The sequence below is a fragment of the Scyliorhinus canicula genome, chromosome 1, assembly GCF_902713615.1.
Source record: "Scyliorhinus canicula chromosome 1, sScyCan1.1, whole genome shotgun sequence".
Taxonomy (NCBI): Eukaryota; Metazoa; Chordata; class Chondrichthyes; order Carcharhiniformes; family Scyliorhinidae; genus Scyliorhinus; species Scyliorhinus canicula.
In genome coordinates this window covers 48701961-48721700 of record NC_052146.1, presented here as the reverse complement: position 1 = coordinate 48721700, position 19740 = coordinate 48701961, and the positions used below count along the sequence as shown (strand labels likewise).

Sequence of the window (19740 nt, the reverse complement as noted above, 5' to 3'; positions counted from 1 at the left end):
CTTTCTGAATGAGCCTACAATGGGGAACCTTATCAAATGCCTTACTGAAATCCATATACACCACATCCACTGCCCGACCTTCATCATTGTGTCTTGTCACATCCTCAAAGAATTCAATGAGGCTTGTGAGGCATGACCTGCCCCTCACAAAGCCGTGCTGACTATCTGCAATCAAACTCTGTTTTTCTAAATCCTATCTCTCAGATTCCTTTCCAATATCATGCTGAGCATTTTTCAATTACAAATTTTAGACTGCATGACAATTGTTCATTGCCATTTCAAGCAAAAGTGGTTCTGTAGAAACGTACCCTGAATAATAGCTTTAGCTAGGTTAACAAGATGATTGTCTCTGAAGAGACCCAGCAGGCCACTCAGTTGTATCAAGACACTTTACAATGAGCAATAACTATCAGCCTTGCCAACAGTGCAACTGGAAAAATATAGGACTACTACACACTGACTGATGACTCAGTCTTTAATTGAAAATTATTGTTGTCAGCATTCATATCAGATACTTTCAGTTATTACACTCAAATTGGTTCTAAATAAGAGAATGGATTATGTAACTATTCACGGTAATCCCAAACCACAGGAAAGGAATAGGATTGTGCAAAACAAGCAATAGTGCATTGAGTAATAGTGAGTGTGCCTGATGCTGATGTCATCAATGGTAAGAGTTAAGAATTATAAACCGTGCATATTATCTAGTCTGTGTGCTGAAACTATCCCCAATGTAGGGAAAACCTATTTTAGCCCTCATTTAATTCTTGTTTTAATATCCCCATCATGTTTTCAATAGTCATTGATGTGCAAACATCCTCGGCCATGCATTTGTCGGATAAAAATCTGCACCTAATATATCTCCCCTAAGCCATTAAGTCATCAAGCAAGGCTTTAAAATTTCTGTAGTCCCGACACCCCAGACAGCAGACCCGGGTCCAACATGCCAATTCGATATCCAACATCAATGAAAGATCTAAAATCAGGATGTATGAAAATGTTTTTGGGGCTACAAAATGAAATGAAGTACACCCAAAGAAGGGAAACATTCAAAACAAAATTCCAATTTTTTTTGTTGTTAAAAGTAAAACTTGTTTCTGGTGACTCAAGTGCCTGATTTTACAATGGTCTGACAATAATGGTGAGGGGTGTCAAACGTATTGCAGGATTTATCAATTACAGTTTGAAGCAAACACAGCCAAATAAGCAGAGACAAATTGTAACCTTGAGCAACTCATTTTAAGAATCAGTAAATAAGCAAAAATGTGATTACTCCAGTAATGCAATAGCTGATATTCTTACTGTGTCACTATGTTCAGTTGAGTCTAGGCTTGACCGTCACTCAAACTACAACCCCATAAACGGGTAATCTGTCAGTCGACATGACTGAGATTATGAGGCAAAATATTTCAGGGGATGAAAACTTTGTCCTGAGGAGAAAAATGAATGCATGCTTTGTTGTGCAATATGTTTGGCTATTATTGCTTAATAAGGAAAAAATCTTCGAATATTAGAGTTCAATTTATTAGCTGAAAGTGGCCACTGGAGGGAAGCAAGATTTTGGCCAGTTCCATGGTGGTGGAGGGGAAAAGGTTTTTAAAAAAATCAGGATGGAATCATTCCTTTGTTCCGCTTCCTATCTGCAAGCGATCGACGATTGTGATTAGCTCGAAGGGATTTATTGGCCTCTTTCTTTCTTCTCTCCACTACTGTTTCTTTTGCTTGTCCCTGGCCTTTAGTATTCCCTAAAGCAGCAGTGTTGTCATGTTTGAACCTGGAAAGCAACATATAAATAAATTCAGAAAACATTGAATAAAATTAAACAAATCCAGTTTGCCTCTTTTTAGAGAAATCAACTATACTTTTAAAAAATCCTAATGGAGTAATTTTGGGAAGGAGAGGGGAAAGTGTGGGAATGAGCTAGATTTCTAGTGCTACTGTATGGATTTCTATATGAATTTCCTAAATATCAGTTCCTAAATCCAGACTTCTCACCAACACAAAGTGAATGCTCCCTTGTAGGAAGATACAACAATTTCCATTTATATCACACTTTTAATGTAGATAAATGTCCCAACTTATTATGGAATTATAAGAATTAAAAAGGGAATGTCACAACTAGGGACTTTTGGCTATTTTACTTAGCAGGGAGTTGAGTTTAAGCTACATGGTCCTGATATTAAATTAGTTGCAGGATTTTAAACGTTAATTATCAATAGTCTAGCATCCCTCTGTACAAAGAGGCTGATGGGTGCACAAGTTACAGAGGTTTAATATGCTAATCAGCTCATTCAGGAGTTTACAGCCGACAGTGGAAGCCATTATTCATAACTACTTCGAACAATAGTTAATTTGTTATCTTCCTTGATACTCATATATTCACACAAGACGGTCGAAGAAACTTGGTTCCTTAGTGTATGGAAATAGTTAAAATTCAAGTTTAAAAATATTGTAACTGCAATTGAAATATAAGCTGCATTGTTCGAAGTAAGTCACGGTCAGTTTGCCGGTGAAACCTTACAGCAGCCTCTCAGCTAGACTGCAAAGGGAGTAAGTCAGATATCAATGTGAGTGATGGTAGAGAGCACTCAATTTAAAACTTGTAAACCAACAGGGGACAAAGAGGGTGGCGGTATCAAACACAGGTGTAAGGTTACTGGCGCAAGTGTTGCCTGTCTCTCTTCTCTTTCCAGTTGTTTTCTTCCTTATGCCCTGCTGGGCTTTTGTTTATTTTATTTTATTTTTGTAGTTTTTAAAGTGTACAAGCTTGATTTTTGCAATAGAACTCAATCTCGCACTACCACCAGACTCTTATTTGAAAAATAATAGATCCTACACTTTGTAACAGCACAATTTAATCTGCTATCAATTAAATCTTGGGAGGGCGTTGCATTGGCACCAACTTCAGACAGGGAGACCAATGACAGGTACCTGAAGTAGCTTTCCATAATTATTAAGTGATCAACAGGTTATTTGTCGACAGCACTGGGATTTGAGTTCTGACCAAAACAAATGATGTTTTCTGCATCAGGTTTAAAAGTTAAAGCAGCTGGGATTAGTTTGTCAAGTGAAACAAACGTTACAATTAGTCACTGTCACCAGAGGATATGCAAATAACTAATTTTAAATAAGCATTTGTAAAGATGCCCAATATTTTTCTTCGCTGAAAAATACAGTGAAAGGAATTAAAAATCTGTAATTACTGACAATATAAATAAGACTAAAAAATAAAGTAATTGTAGGTCCTTACTTGTAAGTTGAAAGCAGTATGGCTATAAAATATGAAACAGCAAATTGGCAGACAGAGAACTAATTTTTTTTTAAAGTGCACCAGAATCTTGTAATTGTGCGTGAAGCTGTGTGTGAAAATAATAACATCTCTTTGACTTTCCTTTACCCACTGTTCAGTTCAAATCATTAATGAAATCATACTTGCGCTCTAGAGTCTTACCCTCTTCTGGCATTGAAGGTAGCACGTCTTGCCTCTGCCCTTTCCCTTAGCAACGCTGGGTCCTGTACAAACAGATCCCTCTTTGGACCTTCCTCCTAGAAATCAAAACAATCTTGTTACATTTTTCTATATTTTCAGGTGACAGTAGAATACTTTTATCTTCACAAAGATAGATCTTTGGTTGCTTGCAAGACAACTTTCATAAGCATCATTAATTCTGAGACAATCTTCACAATGGCTTTGTTTGAAATAGAATTCTGTGGAAGAATACATGACATGGATAAATGGCTGGCTGCTGATCTGTAATTGTATCTGAGATCAGCTCAGGGCTCATTTGCACTTCTGTGCTTTAATGTGAGCACGGTAGCACAAGTGACTAGCACTGTGGCTTCACAGCACCAGGGCCCCAAGTTCGATTCCCTGCTGGGTCACTGTCTGTGCAGAGTCTGCACGTTCCCCCCGTGTATGCGTGGGTTTCCTACGGGTGCTCCGGTTTCTTCCCACAGTCCAAAGACGTGCAGGTTAGGTGGACTGGCCATGCTAAATTGCCCTTAGTGACCAAAAAAGGTTAGGAGGGGTTATTGGGTTATGGGGATAGGATGGAAGTGAGGGCTTAACTGGGTCGGTGCAGACTCGATGGGCCGAATGGCCTCCTTCTGCACTGTACGTTCTACGTTCTAATTTAGGCCAGAGAAGGTGTAGAGACATCACAATATTGAGTCAGGCCCAAGAGAAGTCTCTTCCCCCCACCCAGATGAAGCGTATGGGATGGTAATAATAGATAACTTGTCCTGGCAAAGGTACTGAAGGCACTGGGAGAAAATGGGTGGAAAACAACAGTCTTACTTGTTTTTTTATAAATTTAGGATAACAGCAAAGCTCAGACAAAAAACATTTGCTTTTTCCTCTCCTCACAGATGGTTTCATTCCCAGAGAAGTCTGGCATGAATGTGGTAGCTCTCAATTGAATTGCTTATTCAACAAAATCAATGTGAATGGCTTCCAAACAGTTTCTAGTTACATACTTATATTTTGATCTAAGTTAAAACGCTTCAAGGTGAAAGGAATTTTTTCACACTGGCAAAATGGACAGCAGCCTGAATTTTAGGTCCGATAAGATTGGGCACTCTAAATTAAGAATTGGACATTTTAAATCAAATCGCAGTCAGCTCCAGAACTGGCCTGAAGGGAATTTGAACTTGGCCAAGTTCGAGTACACTGAATACAGACAAATTGCCAGGGCATGTCTGGACCTGCCCTGTCAATCAGCCGTCAGGATATAATCGGACCTATTCATATGGATCGATTGTTTTGGGTTGCTCAGATAAAGCTAGACATGCTAGCATCCAGATTTCCTGCCGTTACCGTATGGGGAGGGAGGTTACGTGCAAACAATACATCTAGGAGTGGCCCCTCGGGTTGGGCTCCTGGTGTCTGCACAGTTGCAACCAGCAACGCCATTGGGTATTGTCTGCGTGGGTTTCCTCTGGGTGCTCTGGTTTAGAACATACAGTGCAGAAGGAGGCCATTTGGCCCATCGAATCTGCACTGACCCACTTAAGGCCTCACTTCCACCCTATCCCCGTAACCCAATATAACCCCTCCTAACTTTTTTGGACACGAAGGGCAATTTAGCATGGCCAAACCACCTAACCTGCATGTCTTTGGACTGTGGGAGGAAACCGGAGCACCCGGAGAAAACCCACGCAAACACGGGGAGAACATGCAGACTCCGCACAGTCAGTGACCCAGCGGGGAATCAAACCTTGGTCCTTGGCGCTGTGAAGCCACAGTGCTATCGACTTGTGCTACCGTGCTGCCCATAAGTCCTGAAAGACATGCTTGTTCGGTGAATTGGACATTTTGAATTCTCCCTCAGTATACCCGAACAGATGACTAGGGGATTTTCACAGTAACTTCATTGCAGTGTTAATGCAAGCCTACTTGTGACACTAATAAGGATTATTATTATTGTTTTGATCCCCATCCCGAGACCTCATTGGCTGAGGGCCAGAGAACCCTCTGGTAAGGCGAGAAGAGGGGTATAAAGATTGACCATCAGGTCCCTCCCCAGCGAAGACTTGCAGAGGCAGCAAAGAAGATTGGACAACCGGCCAGAGACAGAAGGAGGCAGCAGCGTGCGAGACCCACCTTTGCAGACGAAGGCCCTGAAAAATCAAGACTCAGAGAATCGGACCCAGAGTTCGACTAAGTCCATCAGCGGGTAGTATTAAGAATCTTGGGATCATTTAGTATTGTTTTGGGATCATTTAAGAAGGGCAAATGTTTTTAATCTTTGCTAAATAAATCTCATTGAATCATACACTTGTATTTGTCCTTTGTTCATCATACGAAGAAAAACATGAGTAATAAACTGGTTGAAGTGTCTGAGGTTTTACAGATAGAATGGCAGAGATTTAAAGTGCATCTCATTTTAGCTAATTGGATGAAATTGATTCTCAGAGATAAGGGGTTCTATTCTCCGTGCTGGAGGCTAAGTGCTCCCACCAGCAAAGACTCGGTGTTGACGCAGCGGCAATTCCCCCCCTACCATTGGAATAACGGTCGTCATTCCCCCCCCCCCGCCCCCCCCCCCCCCCCCCCCCCCCCCCCCCCCACCCATCCACCGGAGATCTACCCCATCAGAGGCCCCGACCTAAGAGCTGAAGAGCAGACCAGGCAGTGGAGTGAAAGATCACTACATTTTCATTTACTTTCACAAACATCTGCTGCCTCCGATAAAAGTGTTTAAAGTAGCAGCTGGTACAAATTCCAGAGGATTCCTCGAAAGCCAAGTACACTTCAAAGAGCCTCAAATCCTTTGACATCCCTTGAATTCAATTTCACATTACAATATATTGCAATAGCCAGTGATTTACAGTTTTATTATTCCAGAGACAGCTGCTTGGTGGATTTCTTATCTATCTTTCCCTTCACGCTGAATGTATCTCAAGTACCCTGCTTTGATGTTTACCCCAATGTTTATAAGCACATTTGCTAATTGACAGCTCCTCACCATATCTAAAGCAGAAGCTTTGTGTTGTGTGTGGCCTTCTGATGGACTTTGGGGGCACCTCAGTTATGCACTGATCCCCTTGCCCCTTCGCGGGATCCATCGTATCAGGGTCACGCTTGGGAAAACCTGCACCAAAGCCCCCCAGGAGGATTTCCTGCTACGTGTCAGGGGGGAGGGGGGGAGGGGGGGGGGGGGGAAAGAGGTGCAGAATGGTGGTTGGGGGGGGTGGAGACACAGGCTTCTAGCCTGTTAATCAGACATAATTGGGTGGAAATCACTGATTTGCACCCTCCCACCAGCGCAAGGAGTGTAGCTCGTTGCCGTGGGACCAGAGCATCGGAACGGGATGGCTTCCAGCGCTGATCCTGCTTTTCAGCCAACACTCCATTCTCCACCAGGATACCCACTGCCAACATCGGGCAATGAAGAATCCACCCGCAAAATTTTCCCACCCACATTTCTGGAAAAAAAACGCACAACACTTGTATGTACTGGCTTCCATGAATGTGCTAAATCCCAACTTATTATGTGGCACTATTTCACTTAATTTGGACTACCTTTGGTGCTTCCTCTTCAGATTCATCATCATCATTTTCCCCATCTTCGTCTTTTTGTCTCAGTATACGGGGGATTGTAAATGGTCTGGGAAAACAAAGAAATATGTTATACCTGCAGCTGGTAAAGGACCATTTTATTTATGAAATTACCACAATGAATGACACTGATTCATAATGCACTCATCCATTAAAAAAAATAATTAATTTGTAGTTTCAGGCAATTTACTATGGAGAAGGTAAAGAACGCCGTGCTGAACTAGTGAATCATAAAAGGATATTTCCTTTTACTTCTGCATTAATTAATTTATTCTTTTTAAAATAAATTTAAGTACCCAATTCTGTTTTTTCTCCAATTAAGGGGCAATTCAGCATGGCCAATCCACCTAAGCTGCACATCTTTGGCTTTAGGAAACCCATGCAGACAATGGAGAATGTGCAAATTCCATATGGACAGTGACCCGGGGTCGGGATCGAACCTGGGTCCTCGGCGCTGAAAGGCAGCACTGCTAACCACTGTTCTGCCCAATTAATTTATTCTAAAGTGCAATGAAGAAAATTATAAAGTAATAGAAACGCAAGTGGATCATTTGTCTGTTTAAATAAAATTTGACTCTCCAACACAGCTGAGAAAGAAAAATTATGCAGCCTGGCATCACACCATATCTCGCAACTTCACTGGAAAATCGCTTTTGACGATTTGGATGTCTACATAATCTTCATCTATGCATATCTTGAAAAAAAAACATATTACCTATTGTCTCCCTATTATGAATTCCTATTTCCATGTATGGAAAGTGCCTCTTTTTTTTAATAGCAAACTTTATTGTCACAAGTATGCTTACAGTAACAGTGCAATGAAGTTACTGTGCAAAGCCCCTAGTCGCCACATTCGGGCCCCTGTTCAGGTATACGGAGGGACAATTCAGAATTTCCAAATTACCTAACAGCACGTCCTTCGGGACTTGTGGGAGGAAACCAGAGCACCTGGAGGGAACCCACGCAGACACAGGGAGAACATGCAGACTCCGCACAGACAGTGTCCCAAGCAGGGAATCGAACCTGGGACCACGATGCTGTGAAGCAATGTTATCGTGCCGCTCTGTTCGTGACAAGCTGTTACATCTTTCCACAGCTACACCATTGCAGAAACTCAAAATTACTCAGTTGGAATTGTAGTGAGCCAAATCTGTAACCAACGTTATGACTTTATATCCATTCTTAATCTGATACAGGTTAATGTAGTTAACATTTTCCTCCAAATCAGTTAATCCAGATGGACAGTTCCTGTTGGAAACCTGTTCAACAAATCTATTAAATTGTAATCTCTAATTTTAATTGATGCTGCCCAAGTTTGTACTCACGTCCTCTCCTTCTGCCCTCAAAATCAAAGTAATTAGCCCATTCAAAACTAGTTACTACTCAACAATATTCTTTATTTATCGTCTCTACAAAAATCCACTTTCGTATGTATCCCTATACTTGACCGCCAGCGCAAAGTATCTGGGATAGTATAACACAAGTATCTGGGATAGTATAGCACAAAGTATCTGGGATAGTATGGCACAAGGTATCTGGGGTAGCATATCACACGGTAAACAACGAACCTGTAAACCATTGGGTAATACTCTGGTTATCCTATGGGATATCACCATGTACTCTTGATTTTAGTTGGCAGAAAATTGGCAGACCACATAACTCAGGGTAAGCTATTATTCTAGATATATTGTATGAAGTGAAATTATATAGAGAGGAATTAATCAGATAATAGAGTTTTGCAGCACAGGTAGTTATTTGGCCCATCATGCACACGCCAGCTCTCACAATGCCACTCTCCTGCCCTTTCCCCATCAACTTTTAATTTGATGAAAATATATCAATATATTTTCAAAGCTTAAAATAATAAATTGCTTGGATATTCTTGGTCCCTACTCTCCCAAAGATCCTTCAACTGTGGTTACATACCAGCTTCATTGCTACTGTGAGTATGCTTATCTGGAGGCTGATAAGATTCCTCCCACTTGTCGGCAGCACAGTGGTGCAGGAGCAGCACTGCTGCCTCACGGCGCCAAGGATCCGGGTTCGATTCCGGCCATAGGTCACTGTCCGTGTGGAGTTCGCACATTCTCCCGGTGTCTGCATGGGTCCCACCCACACAAACCCAAAGATGTGCAGGATAGGTGGATTGGCCACGTTAATTTGCTCCTTAATTAGAAAAAAAAGAATTGGGTACTCAAAGTTTTTTTTTAAAGATTCTTACCACTTGGCTCCACCCTGGGAAACAATGACATCAAGAACAGAGGTCATTAGCTCAACAAGTAACAGAACATTTACCAGTACTCTGTTGGGAAACTGCAATCTTAGCTTTGTGGTAATACAATTGTTGGCTGCCAAGTTGGTTCCTTGCCAACTTGTACCTAAAATACTCTGGACCAAGGCAACCAAGGAGAATATCTAACAAGGAGAGAAGGGTGATCCCCAAGTATGGTAAAGGGAACCTCTTCTTTCTGAGAATTTTTGAGTAGTTTTTGACCTGGAGATACTTAAACCTCACATGTGAAAGGAACCTCGATAACCAAAATTTTAAAAAAGTGTGTATAAACATGTCTAGGTATAATCTTAAAAATTACAGTAGCATATTCTAACAGCTAAGTAGAAATATCAGTAGCCTTTATTGTAAAATACATAACTGGAAATACATACAGTAAAATTAAAGAGTCACTTCCAGGTCTCTGCATTTTGCAACTATGTTCACTCATCCTACCTTCTACTAATCAGTTCATCATCTGAATCCACGTCATTTGCTCCTACTTGGCCACCATCGTAAGTGTCATCATATTCGTCATCATAATCACCCGCATAAAACTGTTCTCCAGCTTCTACTGGCACGTTCTCCACCACTATACTGTAGGCTTTATACCTTTCCTTCTGCTCTGCAATGTGCGTCTTATCATCAAGCAGTGTTATTCCTTCTTTTTCTTTTCTGCAAAATACAACACAAATATCCAGCACTCACTTTACTAATGATTAACTGGCAATATTTTTGGTTGGCGGGCACAGAGTCCAAAGTGTGCACGCCGACAATCAAGATGGCAAATTTAGCCCATTAAGGGGCCAACTGAACACATTTTTACAGGCCCGTATGCTTTTATGATTTGCGGCCAGGCCGACAGGCCAGGCAGCCTTTATGTTTCAGCTTTAACCTTAATCCATGGAGGGATGAACCGTTCAGGCTAAAATGAAATGAAAGAAGGTGTCTGGGGACTGAATTTTGTGCTTGAATGAGTTACCTAGAAACTCTTTGCATCGTTTTTATGGTGTGATTTATTTTTTATGGATTAGCTGAGAGAACTCCGCAGCGGCAGTCCCCCTGAGGGAACACATTAGAAGCATTAGCCAGCACCCTTCGTTTTCTCAGCGCCTGCCTTCTTCCCTTCTTTCACAGAGTGTGTTTTGCACTGGCTGCCTGATAATAAGCCAGTCAGCATGAAACTGCGATCCAGTGACGACTGCAGCTGGGAACTACTTTCACGTCTGTTTCTGGGACCGTTGAGTGCGTGCATCCGATGGCTAAAAAATTCAGGCCTAAGATGTAAATGCAGTAGCAGTTCAAAGAGGGTTTATTGGACTAATACCTGGAGTCGGAAGGTTGTCTTAAGAGAAAGGTTTGTATCCAATGAGGTTTAAAAGTATAGGAGGCAACTTAATTGAAACCTTTAAGATCCTGAGGGGTGCTGATAGGGTGGATGTGAAGAGAATGTTTCCTCTTGTCAAAGAACCTAGAATTTGGGAGTCATTGTTTAAAGATAAGGGGTTGCTCATTTAAGGCAGAGATGAAGAGAACTTTTTTTTTCTCAAAGAGTCGTGAGTCTCTACAACTCTCTTCCTCAAAGTAAGAAGTCTAGCAACACCAGGTTAAAGTCCAACAGGTTTGTTTTAAATCACTGGCTTTCAGAGCACTGCTCCTTCCTCAGGTGAATGAAGAGGTATGTTCCAGAAACATATATAAAGCCAAAGTCAAAGATGCAAGACAATGCTTTGAATGCGAGCATTTGCAGGTAATTAAGTCTTTACAGATCCAGAGCAAGGGGTAACCCCAAGTTAAAGAGGTGTGAATTGTCTCAAGCCAGGACAGTTGGTGGGATTTCGCAAGCCCAGGCCAGATGATGGGGGATGAATGTAATGCGACATGAATCCAAGGTCCCGGGTGAGGCCGTACTCATGTGTGCAGAACTTGGCTATAAGTTTCTGCTCGGCGATTTTGCGTGTCGCGCGTCCTGAAGGCTGCCTTGGAGAATGCTTACCCGGAGATCAGAGGCTGAATGCCCTTGACTTCTGAAGTGTTCCCCGACTGGAAGGGAACATTCCTGCCTGGCGATTGTCGCGCGATGTCCGTTCATCCGTTGTCGCAGCGTCTGCATGGTCTCGCCAATGTACCACGCTTTGGGACATCCTTTCCTGCAGCGTATGAGATAGACAACGTTGGCCGAGTTGCACGAGTATGTGTCGCGTACCTGGTGGGTGGTGTTCTCACGTGTAATGGCGGTACCCATGTCGATGATCTGGCACGTATTGCAGAGATTGCCATGGCAGGGTTGTGTGGTGTCATGGTCGCTGTTCTTAAGGCTGAGTACGACACTACACACCACAGCATACTTGTGCGACTTGGCCAACGTTGTCTACCTCATACGCTGCAGGAAAGGATGTCCAGAAGCGTGGCATATTGACGAGAACAGGCAGGCGCTGTGACGATGGATGAACGGATATCGCGCTACAATCACCAGGGAGGAATGTTGCCTTCCAGTCGGGGAACACTTCAGCAGCCAAGGGCATTCAGCCTCTGATCTCCGGGTAAGAGTTCTCCAAGGCAGCCTTCAGGACACGCGACAACGCAAAATCGGCAAGCAGAAACTTGTAGCCAAGTTCCGCACACATGAGTACGGCCTCAACTTGGATTCATGTCGCATTACATTCACCCCCCACCATCTGGCCTGGGCTTGTGAAATCCTACCAACTGTCTTGGCTTGAGACAATTCACACCTCTTTAACTTGGGTTACCCCCTATCTCTGGATCTGTAAAGACTTAATTACCTGCAAATACTCGCATTCAAAGCATTGTCTTGCATCTTTGACTTGTCTATATATGTTTCTGGAACATACCTCTTCATTCACATGAGGAAGGAGCAGTGCTCTGAAAGCTAGTGTTTGAAACAAACATGTTGGACTTTAACCTGGTGTTGTAAGACCTCTTACTGTGCTCACCCCAGTTCAACGCCGGCATCTCCATCTCTTCCTCAAAGGTAGTGGAAGCATAATCTTTGAATTTTTTAATGCAGAGCTGGATAGATGCTTGATTAACAAGGGGTAAAAGGTTATCGGGCGTAGGCAGCAATGTGGGGTTGATGTTACAATTAGATCAGCCATGATCTTATTCAATGGTAGAGCCGGCTCGAGGCACCAAGTGTCCTACTCCTGCTTCTAATTCGTATGTTCGTATGAAATGAGTTTGAATGCAGGCCAAACTAATGTCATGGAAGTTTGATTCCAATTCAACTAATACTCCTAAATCAAATTAGGCCTGGATTTTCATCACAACGGAGAATTAGAAGTCCCTGAAAATCATAAGTCCTGCCCCTGAATAAGGGACTTCCCATTTTTGTGAGAAAAAGGGGGCAATTTGCTATTTGTGCATGTATGGTTTACAGAGGCAGCTGACTATTTAAATTATGAGCTGACTCCAGTCAAGTTGGGTTTTGGTAGCCCAGGAGTGTGGTGAAGCTTGATGTGTGCAGGATAGACCTGGTAAGAGCAGGTCTGAACTTTGTGGATTTGTTTGGATAGCTAAGATAACCCTTTGGAGAGGTAAGGAGCACCTTTGGATCTGGTCCCGGGACATCTCTGGAGGTGGTGCGTGCTTTGGGGAAGGTCAAGTTGTGTGTAAAACGTGCATAAACTCAAAAGCTCAGAAGGGAACAGTCAACAGATCTCAAAATCAACTGTCGAAACTGTCAAATAGACCTGTCTAAAAGTCTCAAGAGGAACCATAAAAAGCACCTGCCAGAAGGAGATATTAAGACTTTTAAAAGTCCCGTCTTTTAAAGCTTTGAAAAAATATCTGGAGTGTTAAAATAAAATATGTCTCTTAACATAAGCCTGTGGGTCTCCATTCATGTATTACTGCCCCATGACTGATTTCACAACCAGCCATTATCACAGTAGGACCCTGCCAGTTCACAGTGTGATTGGCAGCTTTAAGAGGTTATAGGCTCTTTAAGTGGGATTATGAATTCCAATGCTTACTTTTAAAAAAAAAATTTAGACTACCCAATTCATTTTTTCCAATTAAGGGGCAATTTAGCGTGTTCAATCCACCTATCTTGTACATCTTTGGGTTGTGGGGGCAAAACCCACGCAAACACGAGGAGAATGTGCAAACTCCACACAGACAGTGACCCAGAGCCGGGATCAAACCTGGGACCTCGGCGCGTGAGACTTGTCATGTACCTTTAAGAAATCAAGCTGATCATATTACTGAAGTGATGTCACGGGGGGGAGCTGAGCTCACTTCTGTTTTTTGGGAGTTTTAGTTTCAGTTTGAAGAAAGCTTGGGTGTGGCTGTGAGCTGCATTGCTGGTGATCTCTGCCATGAAGGACTATCTCTTAATCCTTTGGTGAAATCAGAATTGTAAAAAGGTCTCAGTATTGAATATAAATCTAAAGTGCTTCTGTTTGAAGGATTTGTTAAGTCTTTTGGATGTGTAAAGGAACCGTTTTCAGGATTGGGTATTGTATTATTTTCGGGGTTATCTTTGAAGTAAGGGGTGTTAAGAGATCCAATGTTTATTTAAAAGGTTAATTTGAGTTCATGGAATAAACATTGTTTTGTTTTTAAAACCACGTGTCCATAATTGTAATACTACACCTGGGGAACAAGCTTCAAAAGTAACAATCCATTAAAGGTGGGGATTGGTTGAACTCCATGATACATTTTGGGGTTCTGAAAACACCTCTCCCATAACAGACTGCAGTGCTACAATTGTGCCACCATGCCCTCAATGCTTACTGTTATAATGGATTGTACACTTGAATGAAATATTTGTTGTTATAAGGTTTTATGTAGTTGAATGAATGTAAATGCAGTAAATGGGTTTTTATGAATGAGAGTGTTTTTTCAATATAGTGCTTTACAATATAATGATGTCTGTGACAAATACTTGGGAATTTATTTGATAGAATATTGTTTTATCGCTTCTCTGCATTGGTCCTGAAGTCTGTCCGTGGTGGATATTGGGTGGGTTGCCATGGTAGGGGTTGGTAGAGGGCAAGGGTTGACATAAGTTGGTACAGGGACCATAAAGGACCATGGGATGAGTGCAGGAGCATTGGCTGTCAGCAAGGCGTGAGGGTTGGAGGGATGTTTTATTCTTTAAATGTTTGGACATAGTGCTGGAACCCCAAGGCAGACCTTCCACTCGGCCCGCCTCCGCACCTGACATGCTCCTCACTATTGCCAGGGTCACCCGCCCGACTTCTAATGTAGCCTGCATTCCCTCCCACCCCTGAAAAATTTGACGTGTAGGCAGCCATATTTAAAGGTCAGGTTCACCGAGCCACAAATCTTCCTGACTCAGCACACCTGACTTACGGGCCTAAATCGAGGCCTTCGTTTGTACAACTTCAGGCCAGCTCTGCTGAGTACGAGTTCACATCATAAAGCGACATTAATGGGCGGTCTTGTCCAGGTAAACTGCAAGGCCACTGTAATAAGTCGATACTACCATGTTTATGTAGTATAAATTATTTCTTGAAGATTGGATTAAAGCCCATGATTAAGTCAGTGAAAAGTGCCTGTGGTGAACAAGTGCTCAATACGGACGCAGAATGAAACAGAATATTCAGTTACATGTTTCCCATCAAAAGAGGTACAGACACAACATATGCATAGGGTACAATAATATAAAACAAAATCCTCGTTTTCAAATTTGATTCAGAGCTATTTTTCTGCTGCTAATTTTCCTTTCCCTCCTCGTGGGGCTGACTCTTTGAGCGTTATTTTATTGGTGCCGACAACCCTCCGATACTTTGCCAGATGGTCATTCATCCAAAGTGAATTTCAGACCGAGAACATTGGCAGGCTATTTGAGATGGTACACAATTACATGATTCCCTCGCTAATCTGATCTAGTCTTCGCCAACTTTTTCCAGCAGAGGTCAGTAGACGACTATCAGGAACTGGAACTCCGGCTTACATTTTCCCCAAGGGCAATAAAGCCAACTCCACCATGCCAACTACTGCCCTAACTGAAATCAAATAACCTGACACAAACCAAGAACAAAACCTGAGAGCCAATAGTCTGTATGGCCAGATGGTGCTTTTGTACATTAGATTGACAGAAAGTCCAGTGACACATTATTAAATTATTGTGGTAACATGCTGAAGTTCCCACACAAGCTACAAAACCTCTGCAAAGTATAGTAGGCAGCTTCGAAAGATAATTAGACATTTTAAAATCATCCAAGTCTGAAAAAGACTATGGAATACATAGTCTAAATCTGCAATGAAACATCAAACTAAAATGTAAATTTGTAATCCCATATTTCAGAGTTGAAGACACGAGAATCACTTTCACTTGCTGTATGTCTCAATGCGAAGGGCCACAAGGCTACATGTAGGCATTCGTCAAGTGCAGAGCTAAAGATGTGAATACATTTTCTCACCGAGAAGTAGAATGGATATTGATGCATTATTGTCTGATATCAGGTTAATTCAGAACCTGTATTCCCCAAAGACAACACAAATCATTCCACCTTAATTCGGTGGTTTTATTTGTACTCAAGAATCTACTAAAATGCACCATCTTGGAGCAACTTAGGAAACCTGAAGTTAAACTATGACAGGGGAGTTACAATTTTCTTAGGATTTATTCTTAGGATTAATCACTTGGATTTTCATGTCTCAGTGGCGTGGTATCAATTTTTAGTTAAGTTACAAAGCTATGATGAGCAGAGAAGAATGCAATCTTGGGCATAAAACCCCCCTAATATATTTGATTTATTTTGACCCACAACAACCACCATCCTCCACCACCATGTCCCCCTTGCCTCCAACACGTCCCCCTCACCTTGAACGCCAATGATTGTTCCGGGTGCTGCAACCTAGGCCCTATTGTCCCATCAGAAGGTAATTGAAAAAGCATTCAATTACAGAGAAAATACAAAGCGTGTCATCACGTTGTGCTTTCAATCACTGAGTCATTAGGAGAAATTATATTTAATCTCCTTTTGGCTCATTTTAAATGTCTAAACAACCAAAGGGTTGCAATATTTTAAAATGGCAACTTGTCTTACTACGGAAGTACATAGAAATCTGTGTTAACCACAATATATTAAAATCAACAATTCTTTCCTTGGTGTTTGCCGGTGATTTGTTTTAGTGTGCAGCTCTTCTAAATTGAGTGCACAGTCACACACATGGGACAACTTAAAGCAGTTAACCTGTATGTAACCCATGTGGGAGCTTTCAGGCTGCTGCGTAACAACGGAGCTTAAATGAACATTGATTAGAATTCAATCCAACACTTCCACAATAACAATTAAACGACAAGTTGTTATTTTAGAGTGTGAAACTCACTTCTTGCCTTTCCAGATTTTAGACTTGTCCACAGAATTCCTGCTGAAAACGTCAAACTCATCATGGTCAAAAACATTTAGCCTTGTTGACAAAATTGATTCCTGGTCCTTTTTCACCTCCCTAATGAAAACAAAGTACATAATATTGTTTGGCACTAATGAATAGAATATTACACTTACAAGTTGTACTTAGGAGACTATGGAATTGAAAATTGAAAATCGCTTATTTTCACGAGTAGGCTTCAATGAAGTTACTGTGAAAAGCCCCTAGTCGCCACATTCCGGCGCCTGTCCGGGGAGGCTGGTACGGGAATCGAACCGTGCTGCTGGCCTGCTTTAAAAGCCAGCGATTTAGCCCAGTGAGCTAAACCAGCCCTTAGAAGGCATTCTAGAATTCTAGAAGGCATCCTTAAACAAATTATTGCTAACACAATTCAGCAATGTAATATGATATGAGACCATATGCATATCAATTTATGACAACAATATTACAAGCAAAATTATGAACCCAGAATTACAAACATCAATGTTTGATGCTGGAGATAGTGAGAGATAAATGAGTAAACTATGTTTGAGGAATTTACATAATATGCTGTCCAATTGAGTTGAAATCATGTACAATTGAGTTCAAAACAAAGGGCATTCAAATGTTTTAAACCCAACAGCATAAATCCTGTGTTTGTATGTTTTTTGGTACCCTTAAAATCTAACCAATATTTTTAAATCACAAGTCACAAGATGGTAAGTGGAATCATAAATATATTTATCGAGCTCCTCCACATTAATTTTAAAAATTAGAATTGAGCTTGGGAGGCATTTTTATTCAAAGCATATTACCCTTCATTTCAAAAGTATCTCAAATACATGCACTGACAGGTCTTTATAAAACAGCCCTGATGGAGATTGACTCGAGTCATTCTGTAGACTTGAACCAACTTAAGATCTGGGAGCAGAGAGTGGAGAAAAAAAAAGAAATACAAAAAGCTTGCAGCAGGACCTGTATTCTTTTCAGTGCACATGTTGAAGCTGATGCCCGATTTTAAGTGTCACCGCAAAGTGACCCTGTCAAAATCTCATGAAATTGTTTATTACTAAATTATTTATTACTTTCTCTTGTGGTGCTGCTTATGGTGAGACACAGTGGCGTGCAGGGGGGGGGGGGGGGGGGGGGGGGGGGGGCGACGGTGCATTGGCCCCGGGCATCCATTGGATGGGGGCATCCAATCAGAGAAGGAAAAAAAAATATTTTTTTTTTTAAAATTTAGATTACCCAATTATTTTTTTCAATTAAGGGGCAATTTAGCGTGGCCAATCCACCTACTCTGCACATTTTTTGGGTTGTGGGGACGAAACCAACGCAGACACGGAGAGAATGTGCAAACTCCACACGGACATTGACCCAGAGCCGGGATCGAACCTGGGACCTCAGTTCCGTGAGGCGGTTGTGCTAACCACTAGGCCACCGTGCTGCCCCAGAGAAGGAAATAAGATAGTAATTTTAAAATGTCAGCGGTGATAAATCAATTTTTGGAGGCTCACCACACTGCAGAGGCAGTTGTTAGCCCTTTATTCCTTTAACATGGTGTACCCTTTCTGTCTAGAGAAAATGGTCCTTCTCCCCATCCCCCCACACGCATGCGGATGATGTACGTGGTGCAACCATCAAAAGCAACAAGCAGACGTGGCTGTTCGTTCCTGCGTTTCCTCGAGTCATAACTCGTCTTTTCTTCAGCTTTTTGTGCATCTAGATTAGTTCTTTTACCTACTCAGGTCAGTGAATAGCTCTAGAACAGGTGCAACTACGGTTTTTATAGGTTTTTTGGCGATATTTAATGAAATATTTACGTGGGATGTAGTAAGAGTGAAGCCTGGATGATCAGAGGACTGCTATGGCATTTAATCTCGGAATAGGAGACATTTATTCCTTAACATGCTAATATTCGAATACAGATACCACTAATTTGCAAGTCTATGATATAAATTGCACAAAATTATCAGTGTGAAATAATTTGATACGAAGGAACAAAGAAATGAAATATGGTTTATCCGTCTGCAACTGACCGATTGTTTACCATTTTCTTCCCATTTTCTCATGCGTCTTACGGTTTTTGAGATAGAAAATGAAATGTTACGAGTATTTCGTGTACAACCGAGTGAAGCACAGAACAGGAAAAAAAGAGGGCCAGAGTCGAAGAAGAGTCCCATCAAAGAGGGGCATTAGATGCATGGATAAAAAGAAGTCAAGAAGAAGTAGGAGAACCTGGAGAAGTAAAAGATGATGTGGGTGCAGAGAAGGATTTTTCTGATACGGATTCAGCTCGGTCAGAACATAATACTCTCTCTCCTCAGTCTCGTTGTCAGGATGATGATCCATGTGAAGAAAATAAAGAAGATTTTTGCATATTTTTGCAAAGAAGCAATTTTGGCTGTTTGAAGAAACCGATTCCAGATCATTTGAAGATGACAATATTACAACATGGCCCTGAAAGATATCAGAATAAAAGTGGTCCATTTGCTGAGAAGGATGGGAGATCATTTTCCAAACAGTGGTTTGATAAAGTTTCCACAAACGGAGAAATTGTGGAGAGAAAATGGTTGTTATACTCTCCATATCGGAAAGCATGCTACTGTTTTGTTTGCTTTTTGTTTTCAAAGGAGCATTTGTCGTCTGTGTTAAACTTTGGAAAGGAAGACGGTTTCTCCACTTGGAGAAAATTAAATCCAACAATACCTGACCATGAGAAAAGCCCTTCTTATAGAGCTCACATGAGGGAATACCTGAACCTCGTAGTTCGACTCCATCATTCAACTACGATAGATGCTGAACTTCAACAGCAAATGTCTGCTGAAAAGAAAAGATGGAAAGCTATAACTGAACGGATTGTCGAGGTTATATCCTTTCTGGCAAAACAGAATCTGGCCTACCGTGGACATCGAGGAGAAGGAATATCTGGGTTCTCAGAGCCAGGGGAGACAGTCAGTGAAAATACAGGAAACTTTCTAGCAACAATCAGACTTTTGGCCAAATATGATGACATCTTAGCAAAACACTTGCAGAGAGGGAAAGAGAAACCAAAAAGTGTCACCTA

At 41.6% G+C, this 19740-nt stretch overlaps 1 protein-coding gene across 6 annotated transcripts in view; it reads right to left on the bottom strand.

The window, feature by feature from the left end:
- Positions 1-460: 460 nt before the first annotated feature.
- ascc2 (activating signal cointegrator 1 complex subunit 2) overlaps positions 461-19740 on the bottom strand; it is a 71181-nt gene continuing 51901 nt past the window's right edge. For 3 of the 6 annotated variants that reach the window (XM_038790444.1, XM_038790424.1, XM_038790428.1), the window contains exons 15-19: positions 16653-16772; positions 9786-10004; positions 7025-7109; positions 3452-3546; positions 1221-1774 (exon numbers count right to left, since the gene is read on the bottom strand). In XM_038790444.1, the coding sequence (XP_038646372.1) occupies positions 1606-1774; positions 3452-3546; positions 7025-7109; positions 9786-10004; positions 16653-16772 (688 nt within the window). In that variant the 3' untranslated portion in view covers positions 1221-1605. Of the gene's footprint in view, positions 1775-3451; positions 3547-7024; positions 7110-9785; positions 10005-16652; positions 16773-19740 lie in introns of all 6 variants that reach the window. The other 3 variants (XM_038790451.1, XM_038790436.1, XM_038790452.1) reach the window with 3 other exon arrangements.